General features: G+C 38.6%; 1 protein-coding gene across 1 annotated transcript in view; it reads left to right on the plus strand.

Annotated features, from left to right (window-relative positions):
• ASZ1 (ankyrin repeat, SAM and basic leucine zipper domain containing 1) overlaps positions 1-13,339 on the plus strand; it is a gene marked incomplete at its 5' end in the record, with an annotated part of 37,221 nt that overhangs the window by 10,694 nt on the left and 13,188 nt on the right. The window contains 5 exon segments of the mRNA XM_010165926.2: positions 4,689-4,800; positions 5,050-5,184; positions 7,613-7,725; positions 11,484-11,559; positions 11,967-12,023. Of these exon segments, the coding sequence (XP_010164228.2) occupies positions 4,689-4,800; positions 5,050-5,184; positions 7,613-7,725; positions 11,484-11,559; positions 11,967-12,023 (493 nt within the window).

Raw genomic sequence — 13,339 nt, forward strand, 5'->3', positions numbered from 1 at the left:
CCAAATAGGAAGAAACCCTCACTAATATACTGGACATGATGTGATATGATATGGAATATCCCATTGGTATATCCAAATGCCAGTTTAACTTATTACTTTAAATATTCCTCACCCCCTTAGATCTTGCACTTGTAGACTAACAGAACATGAAGTCCTTCACTTCCAGTGACAAAAATGGAAACATTTGTATCTTATCAACATTTCTCTCATAACAAATCCCAGGCTGAGACCAAAACACAGTGCTATTCTAGCTACTAAAAAGAAACTCAGCTCTGTCTCAGCTAAAAACCAGAACAATTCAATACAACCACCCCATACTCCCAGCTGGAGTGCTGTGTCCAACTCTGGAGTCCAAGGCACAAGAATGACAAGGACCTGTTGAAGCAGGTCCAGAGGAGGGCCACAAAAGTGATCAGAGGGATGGAACACATCCCCCATTCAAAGAAGGCTGAGAGAGTTGGGGTTGTTCAGCCTGGAGAAGGCTCTGGGGAGACCTTATTCCAGCCTTGCAATACTTGAAGGGGGCCTGTGTGAAAGATGGGGACAGACTTTTCAGCAGGGCCTGTAGCGATAGGACAAAGAGTAACGGTTTTGAACTTAAAAAGGGTTAGATTTATACTAGATAAGACGAAATTTTTTACAATGAGGGTGGTGAGACACTGGACCAGGTCGCCCAGAGAGGTGGTAGAAGCCCCATCCTTGGGAATATTCAAGGTCAGGTTGGATGAGGCTCTGAGCAACCTGATCTAGTTGAAGATGTCCCTGCTCACTGCGAGAGGGTTGGACTAGATGACTTTTAGAGGTCCCTTCCAACCCAAACCATTCTGTGATTCTAGGTTTCCACTCTCCTAAGGAAGTTCTGTTTCAAGAAGGCAGAGGACTCTCCTACCTCGCTCCAGCAGATAGTGTCTGGGAATAATATTTTGCAGCTCACAGTACACTAAATTATGTTCTTCCAGTACTGCTTGTATAGGGTTTCCCACCTCATCACTTAAAACCCCCATGAGCCAGAAAATGGGCATATGGCTTTCCTTCTGTTGCTGTGGACACACTGTTACTGCTTCATTTCTCAGTTCCAAGCTTAATGTACAGCACTGATGTGGTGAAACTGGCTCCAAAAGCTTCTGAAGATGCTTCCTGGTTATCCGAAGCAGTGTTCAGTTTGCAGATCAATAGAATAAATATTAGTGTCTTGTAGCATAATTTCCTTGCTTTGAGATCTCAGTAAGAAAAGATTGAGATTAAATTCATAAGGTTAAATTGTTTTCTACCTGCTGTATTTTTTTCTAATGCTAGTGATACACTGGTCTAGTTAATAATTCAGTTATGAGACTACGTACAGCTTATACCTCTCAAGATCACCAACCTGAACACTGAATTTACTATAAATATCTCCCTGATGGAATGAATCCTGTGTCTAGATGGGCGACATCTTCTCTTCCTCTCCTCCCTCTTCTGAAATTTTCCAGGAAGATGAACTTTGTCTTGCTTGAGAGCATGATCCCAAATACAAAAGAATGTGTGCTTGTCAGGTGGGGTTAAATCTGCACCACAGATTCAACTTAGTGATAACAGACAGGTACTCGGGACATTTTTCAGTGATTTTTCTAGCTCTCACTGTATCACCTGGTTTTATCATGGCATGTGGTTTTCCAGGGTCAGAGGCTCCAAGTGGTGCCTTTTAGGGCTGTTCCACTCATCTTGCTCTCTTAGGTTTTGCCCTATTTTTTTTGACAGGATGAAGATGAAGTGAGTCTATAAGAACCTCTTGCTGTATGTATGTGTAGATGTCACATACAAGGTTTTGGATGGCCCTGAAAACCCTTTTGGTTTTGTCTTTTTCTCCAGCCTTAACACAAAATCAGGGAGACCTAGAGATACAAAAAAAAACCCCAACCAAGTAAACAAAAAATAACAAAAAAAGTCATTTGCATGAGACTAGTGAAGAATTCCTTGCTTTTTGTTTAGGTGCTTTGTAGCTGGAAGCAAACATAGTTGGAACAGGCATCATGCTTAATTAATAAATTGCTTATGTCGTTTAAGATTTCTATTGATTGATTGATTGTCACTTGAGTATCATGTTGAGCAAATGTCATGTGGCAAATTGTGCTATACAAAAGGACTTCACAGGTGTTTGGACAAGAGGTCAGCTGCAAGCCATATTGCTGAAATTCAAATGCACAGTTCCTCAGAATGACGAAAGGATTCTTCAGATCTTTCATCTGGATGGTTATCACTGTGCTTTCTTTGTAGGTTTTTAGATTGCAGTGAGATGTACCAATACATTTCATGTCTCTTCGACTTTAGCAAGAAACAGTGGATTTAGCACCCTAAAGCTTACTGTTGTATTTTTGCAGGTTTAGGAAAATCAGATTTGTTTTCCATAATGCTCTAGTCTCCCTCTTGTGGACTTACATGTAAATGGACCTTGCTTTCTGAGGTGGTGCCTGTGCAGTACATGTCCAAGACATTAAATGATGCCCCCTCGTATATAATGGTGTGTAAATGCAATTGCAGATGTATACAGTACTATATATGTTTCTATCCTGAAACAGCCTATAGCCTTTGAAATTAAAACATTAAAATAGAGTGCTTGAAGAACTAATGGCATATTCATGTTGTTGGACCTTTCAAACATCATGATTACTGGATTTTACTTAAAAATGGAGAAACTGTTTTGGTGGTATTAATGTCATTGAGCTGTTGCCTTGATTTCAGATGCTGTCTGCAGTTCTGTACAGCTTTAACCACTGCATGATGTTCTTCAGAGAAAAGTCTGTTCCGTAGCCTTTGGACTTTTGTTCAGTATTTTTCCTTTGAAAAAGCAGACAGTAATTGTGGGGTAGTAGCAGTGGGCAAGTTCCAAAAGAAGTTGAGAGCAGAAGAAATGAAAATGCAAAAAGGCATGAAGGGACTGTTTTTGCAGTCAGATGTAAATACTCCATAGGTGATAGCATGGAAAGTCTAGCAAAGGCTACCTGCCACTGAATGGAAATAAGTGCAGGAGTGAACATCTGCATGAGCAAGCAAGTTTGATTTATCTTGCTGCAAATTATTAGGTCATAATCAACTTGTGTTCGTTCTTTAAAATATAGATATCTATATAGAGACATATATATAGACACCTCACTATCTCATCAGTTAGTTGCTAAGTTACAGGGGCAGATTGTAGAGTCTTTTTCTCTGTTTTTGTAGTAATCTTCATAGGATCACAGGCTAATTCAGGTCAGAAGTTACCTCAGGAGGTCTCTAGTCCAAATTCTTCCTTAAAGCCACCTCTGCTATGACACTGGGCTGTGTTGCTTTCTGGTCTTGAAACCTGCCAAAGATGGAGACTACAAAACTCTGAGCAACCAGTTCCACTGATTGATGGTGCCCCATGGTAAAAAGAAAAACCGTGTCCTTATGTTCAGTCAGAACTTCTGTTTTTGCAGTGTTGATGGACTAAATCAGATCAGTTACAAACTGATGCAAGTCTTCTAATTTAATTACAAAGTTCTTTATCTTATTGACTGTGTGTTTCAAAGGCCTGGTTACCTTTCATTTTGCTTATCTCCAAGTAATTGACCCTTTCCCCCCCTATCATAAGACTCTTTCAAATTTGTAATGTGACTGGATATTTTTTCCGTGTACTTTTAACTATGTTTGTATAAGACAAAATATTATCCTTTTATTAGTGAGCAACAGTAAACAAAGATGTGCAAAGCTTTAGTTCTAGCAATAGTCTGGAAGGAGGCAGAAAGTCTATTCTAAGACAGCTGCTTTGTGGACAGATGTTTTTGGGGGTCCCTCTGGTGGTCGGTATTGAATTTATTATTAAGAAAAACAATATTGGAAAGAGCAATCCACAAAGAACATTGTGATTTATAACTTGACCTCCATAAAATTGCATATTTCTTTTCAGAACTTTGGATTTAAATTAAACTGTACATAGAATTTGTCATTTAAGCTCTATCTTTTAAAAATAATTTTTGAAGTAAAAAATTAGTCTCTGCTACTTTTTTATTATTATTGAGGGAAAAAAAAAATTGATTTGCTGATATTCTATGACTTTAGTAGGGTGAAAACTGATCTGCAGTAATGCTCCTTCCCTTCTCATTAAGCTGGTCTATGTGCTAAATGAAAGGCCTGCCACTGGGTCTGTGGTAGCAGCAGGAGGGATGGTCTTTAAAAATTGGTTTTGTGTAGTTCAGAACCAAAACAGAAATAGTTTAATCACCAAGCTACCGTGTTTCATAGCTGGGATGTGTTAAGGTTATTTGTGTTTTAATGTACTACTTGAATTTGGACTTGATAAAAGAATTACATATTTTTTTAACTTTTTCTCCCAGAAGTATTGTAAGTCTGTATTCTAAACTCCTGGAAGAGACTAGTTTAGTTTCCTCTAAGTTTCCTTCTCGTGAAGGGCAACAATTGACTTCTTGGCTTCATTTTAATCAGGAAATAAATGCAAATTCTTAAAATATTTACAGATTGCTAACTGGACATAAATGAGTTGCTGAATCTGTACATTCTGTTAAATAGACCCTTGTGCTGAAGCATTAATGTGGTATCTTGCGATTTTCATCCTCTACTTAGTTCTTCTGTAGAACAGAGAATCTTTACAGAATTGAGATGCTCTACTTGATAATGCAGTTGGATTTTGAGATCTTGAAATAATATTTTTCACCTATCTTGTTTTCTTTCAGGAGACAAATGACTCCACTGATGTATGCAGCTAGGAAAGGTTATCCTCAGGTTGTTGCTCTTCTTGTTGCTCATGGATCACACATAAATGCCCAAGATGAAAATGGATATTCAGTAAGTTATTTACTTCTGTGTGTTGTAATTAATGATAAAAACTTTAAAAAGCAAGAACCTACAAACTTGTTTCTAAGTACACATTCCTCAGAAATACTCATTGGTATATTCTTTAAGATTGTTTTGCGTTACTTGTCTTTGTCTCCAGATTCTGCCATTTAAGAACTTGTGAAGGTTGTGTTATTGATTGAACCTCTGTTCTTTTTTGCTGCATATGTAAACTCAATAAAATGAAGTTGTTCTTTGCAGGCATTAATATGGGCAGCACAGCATGGACATAGAAGTGTAATTTTGAAGTTGCTTGAACTGGGAGCTCACAAAAATCTACAGACTAAGGATGAGAAAACAGCAGCAGATGTAGCAAAAATTAATAAACATTCAGAGGTATTTAATTTAATTTCTCTTTGAAATGAAAATTCTGTGTTTTGCCTCAAAAATCTGTTCATTAATTGTATAATTTTCAGTAGAATTGTTGCATTAATAACTAAATTCTAGCAGCTAATTGAATGCTTGTGCTGTTACATCTATATAGACTATTTTCTGTTATATCCCAACTTTTCACAAGGCTTTAAATGCTATAATGTTTTGGGAACTTTTTTTTTTTAATCCCAGAATCCTTGACTTCAGATTTAGAATACAGAACAAGGGATTATTCATGTTAGTAATGTTGTTATGAGAAGTAGAAAAGTAATGTGTTAGTTTTTTTCTGTCTGCCAAAGTGTGTGATAGAATGCAGATACCAAACTGACTTGCAGTGTATAGTTTCTGTTTGAATTTGAAAATGAAAAGGCTAAAGCTAAAAAGGGGGGCAGTTGGTACTGGCCATCTTCAAAATCCATTCTTAGCAGGGAATAGGGTGTAAAATAAAATAAATTGGTCATCAGATCATTGGAAGAGCAGCCACTGATATCAACATAAATAGAGAGCTGCTGAAGACAACATATATTCTCCTAAAATAAATTTGTTTACTACTGTTACCAGATGATAATTGGTGGATCAATCAGACCAGATTTCTGTGTATTTTGCTTTGAGTTGATCTTACTAATGATGTGGCTTCTTGCAGTGGCTCTTCAAAGATGTGTGTGAATTGTGATTTGCTTTACAGGTTTTCCTCTCTCTTCCTTCCTCCTGTCTCTCTTCCTCCCTGACAGACTCCAGGGCTAGGCAGGAGCAAAAACAGTAACTATGCACAGAGCTGTCAGTGCAGGCCAGCAAGATCAGTGTCTGAGGCTCAGTGATTTTAAGCTCAGGTGACTGAAAGGGGATACAAATGCTTTCTGCCTTTGATAAATGACTTGTTCAGCAGACTATGGCCATGTAATCTTACAACATGACTTTGTCTGATGTGGAGGTAATACAGGTTCCTCACACCTGAGAGGTGGGTTTTGCCTCTTGACCTGTGAAGCACTAACTTTCACATGGTTACTGGTGGTTTTCAGATATTTAATGGTCATGAGCTTCTTCCTGCTTGGGGGTCTGCTCTTCAGGCTGTTGACAGCCCCTTGGGTTGTCATATAGACTGTGTCTGCAGAAACTGAATCTAGGAGGGGAGATACTTTTCTTACACATACCAGGTTTGGCTGGGATGGAGTTGGTTTTTTTCCTAATGGTGCAGTGTTTTAGGTTTGTGACCAAAACAGTATTGGTAACACACCAGTATTTTAGCTGTTGCTGATCAGTGCTTGTGCAGCATCAAGGCCTTCTCTATGTCTCACTCTGACCCCAACCCCCAGCAAGTAGGTGGGGGTATGAGCAAAAGATTGGAAGGGGCACAGCCAGGACAGCTGACCCCAACTGACCCAAGGGATACTTCATACCATATAACACCATGCTCAGCGATAAAATTGTTGAGAGAGTTTTTCTGAAGTAACCATTGCTTGGAGGCTGGCTGGGCACTGGCCTGCTGGTGGGAGACAGTGAGTGATTGCCTTTGCATCACTTACATTTTTGGGGTTTTTTCCCCTGCATTTATTGAACTGTGTGTATCTCAACCCATGATTTTTTAATTATTTTTTTTTTCCACTTTTACCCTTCTGATTCTCCCTCATCCTGCTTGGGGAGAGTGAGTTGAATGACTGGTTAAGGGCTTATTTGCCAGCCGGGATCAACCCACCACACATACGTATATGTGTATATGTATATAAACTGGCTACTTGGCTGAATTTCAGGAAAGTGGTTTCACCATTCCTTTAGATTCACTGAGGTTCTGCTTATTTTGCTGGATTTTCTAGTAGCTATCTGAAAACTCACACGGGGCAGTTCAGTTTCTGGACTCCATCACTGATGCATAGTGATGTCTGGCAGAAGGCTTGCTGCTTTAATCAGGTGAAAGATTCCTTGTCTGTCAGATATAGTTAACTTAGATTGTCGGTTGTAAATTGCTAAATGTTGGGTCCATATATGCACTGGAAATAGAGACATTAAAAAAGTTATATGACTCATGCCCTTTAGACAGCTTATTCCCTCGAGCATGTAGGACTCTTGTCTACAAACCACAGAAATGAGTGTGTTGGTGTATTGTTGCTTCTGTGGTGACAGATGCTAACTTTTTTAGACAATGTTATAGATACTGTTTTGCTCTGCATCAGTTCATCATTGTTCTGGAATTTGATTATTCCAGAAATGCCCTTGATAAACTCTATGGGTTTAGTCTTAACTCCTCGTTGTAGTTGTATGCTGTAGTGAAGAAGTGGCAGATGTTTCATGTTCCCTGTAAGTAGTAATTTATGAAAGAACTCTTTGTAGTCTTACTCCTGTATTTCTTCATGCATTTTCAGTTTGAATAGTAATTAATTCATTTTGACTCTTCCAGATTTATAGTTTACTCTCTTTGGCTGCAAATCGTTTGCAAGGGAGATTCCATGAAACTATTCAGCAAGAAACTACCTACAAATTGCTGACAGCTGCCCCTGACTGCACAGTTGGGTAAATACAGTCGTAGTGTAATTTTAGCTTATAAACATTCCTAAGTATTTGTTGTATTTGTTTGTTCATATCAATGATTAAGTTGTACTGATGTGAATTGTTTGGAGCACTATCAAAAGTCTACAGTAAGTATATTAATGTGCTGTTAATTTTTCAAGATTGCAAAGTTCCTTTGCATTATAAAAGAGCATGCTCTAGATCTTTCCTTCCTCTCACTTGGTGTAAATGTAGTAGAGCCAGGGTCCTATCTTTCCTTCCTCTCACTTGGTGTAAATGTAGTAGAGCCAGGGTCCTATCTTTCCTTCCTCTCTCACTTGGTGTAAATGTAGTAGAGCCAGGGTCCAATGTCACTTCAGTTCATTTCTGTTAAATTTGTATGCTCCCCTGTTGGCTGCTACTTGTTGTGTGGTTGTCTTCATTTGATGTTAAATTTCTGATGCTTTCACTGAATGCCTGTTTTCAGCTTTGTGCCACCAGGGAGAGCTATGCCCTTTTCTTTTTTCCTCCATATACAAGAGTCAAAATTAAGTATGAACAACAGTTAAGCTCTAGAATTTTTTGCATAGCGTGGCCCTGACCCTGAAGCTTGCAGGTGTCCTATGACTGAAATCAGCCCCTGCTTCAGCAGCTTTGAAGATCGCTGATACAGTTTTGTCCCAGAACATGTTGGCTAACAAGTCCACAATGAACCATCAACTTGGCTCCCTGAGCTTGAGCTCATGATCTCGAGAGGACAACTTTCAGTGCCTGTAGTCTGTTCTGGTTGATTCTTTATGTCACTGCTCATCCAGGTCATGCTGAGTTTGAAGTGCCCAAGTTTTGTCTCATTAGGATCACAGCAGTTCAGTAGGTAGCAGTTCACATTGGGGTAGTCTCAGACAGAGTACCTCAGTTCAAACAAAACCTCACCAGGTTCTGTTGCTAGATTAATGTGTATGTCAATCAGATTTTTATTCTCTGGTGCTTTAGCCACAATCATCTTAGAGGTGTTTCTTGGAGCAGAGGAGTGAAGGCTTTGCCTGATAAAATCAGTTATCTATGCTGTCCTGTTTCTTCTTGCGTCTCACTACACATAGATTCCTGAAGGTGGTGGTGTGGGTATATATCCCCATCTTTGAACCAGGTCTCCTGTGGGATCTGTCTGCTCCTTGGGGATTGTCTTTTGAGTCCCTGTATACTTGACTTGAGGGTGTCATTCTTTTAAGTAGATTGGTCTTCTAGTATTCTTCATAAAGACTTGTACTCCTAGATAGTACATTACAGATGGAGTCTGTACTTAATGACCTCAGTGTTAGAACAGATCTCTCAATTTTTTTAATCTGTTTATGTGATTTGGGAAGTTTTGCAGGCTTTTTCTGGTATAAGGAAATAAACTAACACTATGCAGCAGTTCTCCAAATTTATTTAGTGCTGTTGAAACTTGATGCTGGCTAGAGGGCATTCTACCAGTGTTTGGATAATCTTGATAAGCTTTTAAAATAAGACACTGAAATCCCGAAGCCCACTTAAAATACTTTGTAGCAATCGGATGTCTGACTGTGCCAGTGTAATTCTGTATTAGACGATGCTTGGGCTTTCAGGATTTCACAGTGTTTCCATAGTCTTTTCCTAGACTCTACTGGTTTTCTCTGCATCAGATAAGCAACTCAATTGCTTGGTTGAACAGACATTTCTGTCAAGCTCGAGGATTTTTATATTAACAATAGCTAGTTCTGATGTTTCATAACTTTGAGCATTTCTGGTAATTAGTAGAACTCTTAGTTTTGGGAAACAGTCCACTGGAGTATACCAGCTGTCTGGCTGTTAAATGCCTATTCTTACAAATACAGCTTGATCATTTCCACACACACACACACACATACCCACAACAACCCCTGAGTTGTTGGTTTGGTTTTTTTTTAATCTAGTGATAGTCAAGAGGTACACTGATACCTGTGTTTACTCCATCATAGTTCCTTGAGCTGGATGTCTCCGTCCTGCCATTTGCCTGCATAATTTTCATCACAGGCATTCCCAGTTGTCTTCTCAAGTCTCTGTTCTCTCAGTTGCTCCTAATGCATCATCTGGTACTGGATATCACTGTGCCCTGCCATGCAGGCTCAGTGAGTATCACTTGTAATCCTTGCTGTTGTCATCCTTAGATAGTGAGTGTAACTTCAGTCATTGCTGTCTGCTATCCTAATTAGACAATTGTCCTGGCTCCAGAGCCCTGGACTGCACAAGGAAATGCACGTACCTGTCAGGAATTTGCTTTCTTCAGCTCCTGGATTAGGTCCTTTTCTCGTTCAGGGGCTTTCAAGTTATTGTCCGGATGCTGAATAACCCTTTATTTGATCCTAGGAAAGTTTTCCTTGCACCTTTAGCAGAACCAAAAGTCTTGAGTTATCCAAGGGCTCACAAAACCTTTGCTAACTGGGCGCTCTGCCTAAATAACAACATTTCGTCACTGCAGGTCATCCACATGCTGTCTGCCCTTGCCAGTCGAAGGGCATTGGCTGTATGTGCAACGTTTGGATGTATGTGTGCTTACTTCAAAGACTGGTTGTTGCTGTCTGTGTGTTGAGGGGGGAGGAATTGGGCAGAGAATAACAAAATTCTATGCAACTTGTAGGTAGGGATGATGACTTTAAACTCCATTAAAGTTATTTTAAACTCTTTATATTCTGCCTGCTGACATAAAGCATACTTACAGAATTATTGGCTTGTTACAGCGTGGAAGTTGTATAAGCTCCTTCATATGTGATTTAGTGTGTCCATCCTCACAAAGGGATAAGTATACTTAAATACCAGAAATCCTGGAATGCCACATTCTCAATGTGCAAACCTGAAGTATCTTCTTATGTATTCAAAGTAATTTTCAGAGAGGTTTGTTTGGTTTGGGGTTTTTCTGGGGAGGGGTTGCTTGCTCCTTTTTTATTTAATAAGAACTTTTTAAGTCTTTGATGTGAAAAGGAGACAAACCTTCATTTCAGGGCCTACAATAAGACAGCAAACTACCTCTTAACGCAGGGTTTTGGCAAAGAAGTTGCTATAGCAATTGGTAGTACTTTCTGCATTTTGTATAATTTGCTTTTTGGTTCAGTTCTCTTCATTACAGCTGTTCATCTGATTGTTGAAAGCTGTTTAGGTATTTTTTCCCTGTATCTTTTGGTAGAGTGAGAAATCCAAATTGATATTTTACTTTTATTTATAAACGTTAAACTGTGAACCTACAGTGAATTACACTGTTTCCTCGGTCTACCTTCTGAACAGTAGTCTTCTGAGAACAGATGTCTTACCAGACTAATTTCCACTACATTGTAGACATTCCTGTTTTCTTGATAACCTTTTTTGGTTTAAATGGAACCAGAAGGGTAACAGTTGTGGGTTGGATCCAAGTTATATGAATGTTATTTGATAAGAATACAGTTATCTTCCTTAACACCACTTCCAAATTTTTCAAGCTTTTGCAACCTAACTTTTAAGGTTTGGTTAGAACATTTTGCTACTTAAAATTATACCTATTTATTAAAATCATTCCCTTTAGGCTCAATTCAACTCAATTAGACAGAAAAGCAATTTATAGAATTTTGATAAATTAGGTGGTATCCCATTATGTTTGAGATACTGCTGTCATCAGCAGGTGTGTACAACTTCAGGTTATTCCCCAGTGCATTGTCTGGAGAGCTTTTCTGTAGTACTTCGTTCTGGATGTCTTTTTGTTTGTTTGTTTTTTTTTCCACTGTTTTTATCTTGAATTACATTATTTATATTTACAGTTCCTGTTCAACTTTTGATGACATGAAAGTGTTTTTACATGGTCTTGGCCTAGAACACATAATAGGATTATTGAAGGTAAGTTTGTGTTGTACCTGCTGTCTGTAAAGTAATCCATGAAAGCAAAATGCACCTACAGCATTAAAAAAGTTCTGTTGCTTTAAGTATATTAATTCAAATAAATTTGTTAAATTAATTCAAATAAATTTTTTAAACAGAAGTTTATATGTAAAGTGTTAAGTTAAACTGCAGCGAACTGGATTGGATTGCTTAATTGTGATTATGTGCATTAGTCTCAACGTGATGTTTCTAAAGTAGAGGGAGGACTCTCCCATTACTTCAGTAATGGTATTGGGTAGCTGGTTTTGTTTCTGAATACTAAAAAAAAAAAATAAGTGAAAAAAAAAAAGTGAAAAAAATTAAGTGAAAACAGTGTTTTCTTCTGAAATTATTTTTGATAACAGAAAACCCTTTGTTTTGTACAGGAAAGAGGTATAGCTTTAAGACAACTTCTGTTCATGCAAAAAGATGAGTTAATACAGGTCAGTTTACTACTTTAGATCTTAATTTTGTTTTCTCCTCTTTCTTAAATGTTTTTGATATTGTAACTTCTCTTTATAAATGTTGAATTGTAAGAATTTTTTTTTTTAAAGACCTGTTTTCAGAATCTTCTGCAAATTCTTGAATTGTAATGTGAATATAGACAGACCTTTTCTAAAGTATGTAATCTGATCAGCCTTGAATTGTGAGTTGAATTCTTGCATCTTCTCTACCTATATGTGACTATGAAGTGGAAGCCCCAAGTATTTCTTTACTGCAATGATGTGGCAGTTGGGGTGAGCAGGAAATAGTTCTGCATTGAATTTTAGTTAGTACTATTTTTAGTATTTAAGTATGTTTTCCCAGAAAGGAAATCAGTGCTAGGATTAGCAGTAGATAGTCCTAAACAACCATAAATGTGGTCCTCCTTTGTGAGGTGATAATTTCTATTGAAAGAAAAATGAGAGCTCTCTTCCATTGTGGAATCTCATATCACACACGGGTTTGTAAAACCTTAGGAGAGGAGGAAGAGAAGGAGAGAAGACTTGTTTTCTTACAGTTTACTGCGGCTAGGAAGGTTGGTATTTCACTGGTATCGGGGACGAAGTGATGCATTATTACAAGGTTTCAGTTTCCAGTTAAGATAGGGTGGTTGCTTTTCCTTAGTCTTTGCTGGAATTATTCCTGTGGGAAATGAAAGACTTCCTGTGTTTACAGGAGGATGCCATAATAAAATCCAATTATAGGAGTATCCTTGGAACAGCATAAGTACTTCAGGCTGCAGGACTCTTCTGAGCACCCTGTACCTGATCTGGGATACCAAAGACACCTCATTAAAATAGCTGCTTCAAGCTTGCTCCCTGCTACTGATGTTAACCATGTCATAGAGCCATAGAATGGTTTGAGTTGGAAGGGACCTTTTAAGGTCATCTAGTCCAACGCCCCTGCCCTGAGCAAGGACATCTTCAACTAGATCAGGTTGCTCAGAGCCTCATCCAACCTGCCCTTGAATGTTTCTAGGGATGGGGCTTCTTCCGCCTGTCTGGGAAACCTGTTCCAGTGTTTCACCACCCTCATTGTAAAAAAATTCTTCCTTTTATCTAGTTTAAATCTCCCCTCTTTCAATATAAAGCCTTTACCCCTTGTCCTGTCACTATGGGCCCTGCTAAAAAGTCTTTCCCCATCTTTCTTTTAGGCCCCCTTCAGGTACTGAAAGGCCACAATAAGGTCTCCCTGGAGCTTTCTCTTCTCCAGGCTGAACAACCCCAACTCTCTCAACCTGTCCTCATAGGAGAGATGTTCCATCCCTGTGATGAAT

Source organism: Antrostomus carolinensis, unplaced genomic scaffold, assembly GCF_000700745.2.
Source record: "Antrostomus carolinensis isolate BGI_N321 unplaced genomic scaffold, ASM70074v2 scaffold17864, whole genome shotgun sequence".
Lineage (NCBI taxonomy): Eukaryota > Metazoa > Chordata > Aves > Caprimulgiformes > Caprimulgidae > Antrostomus > Antrostomus carolinensis.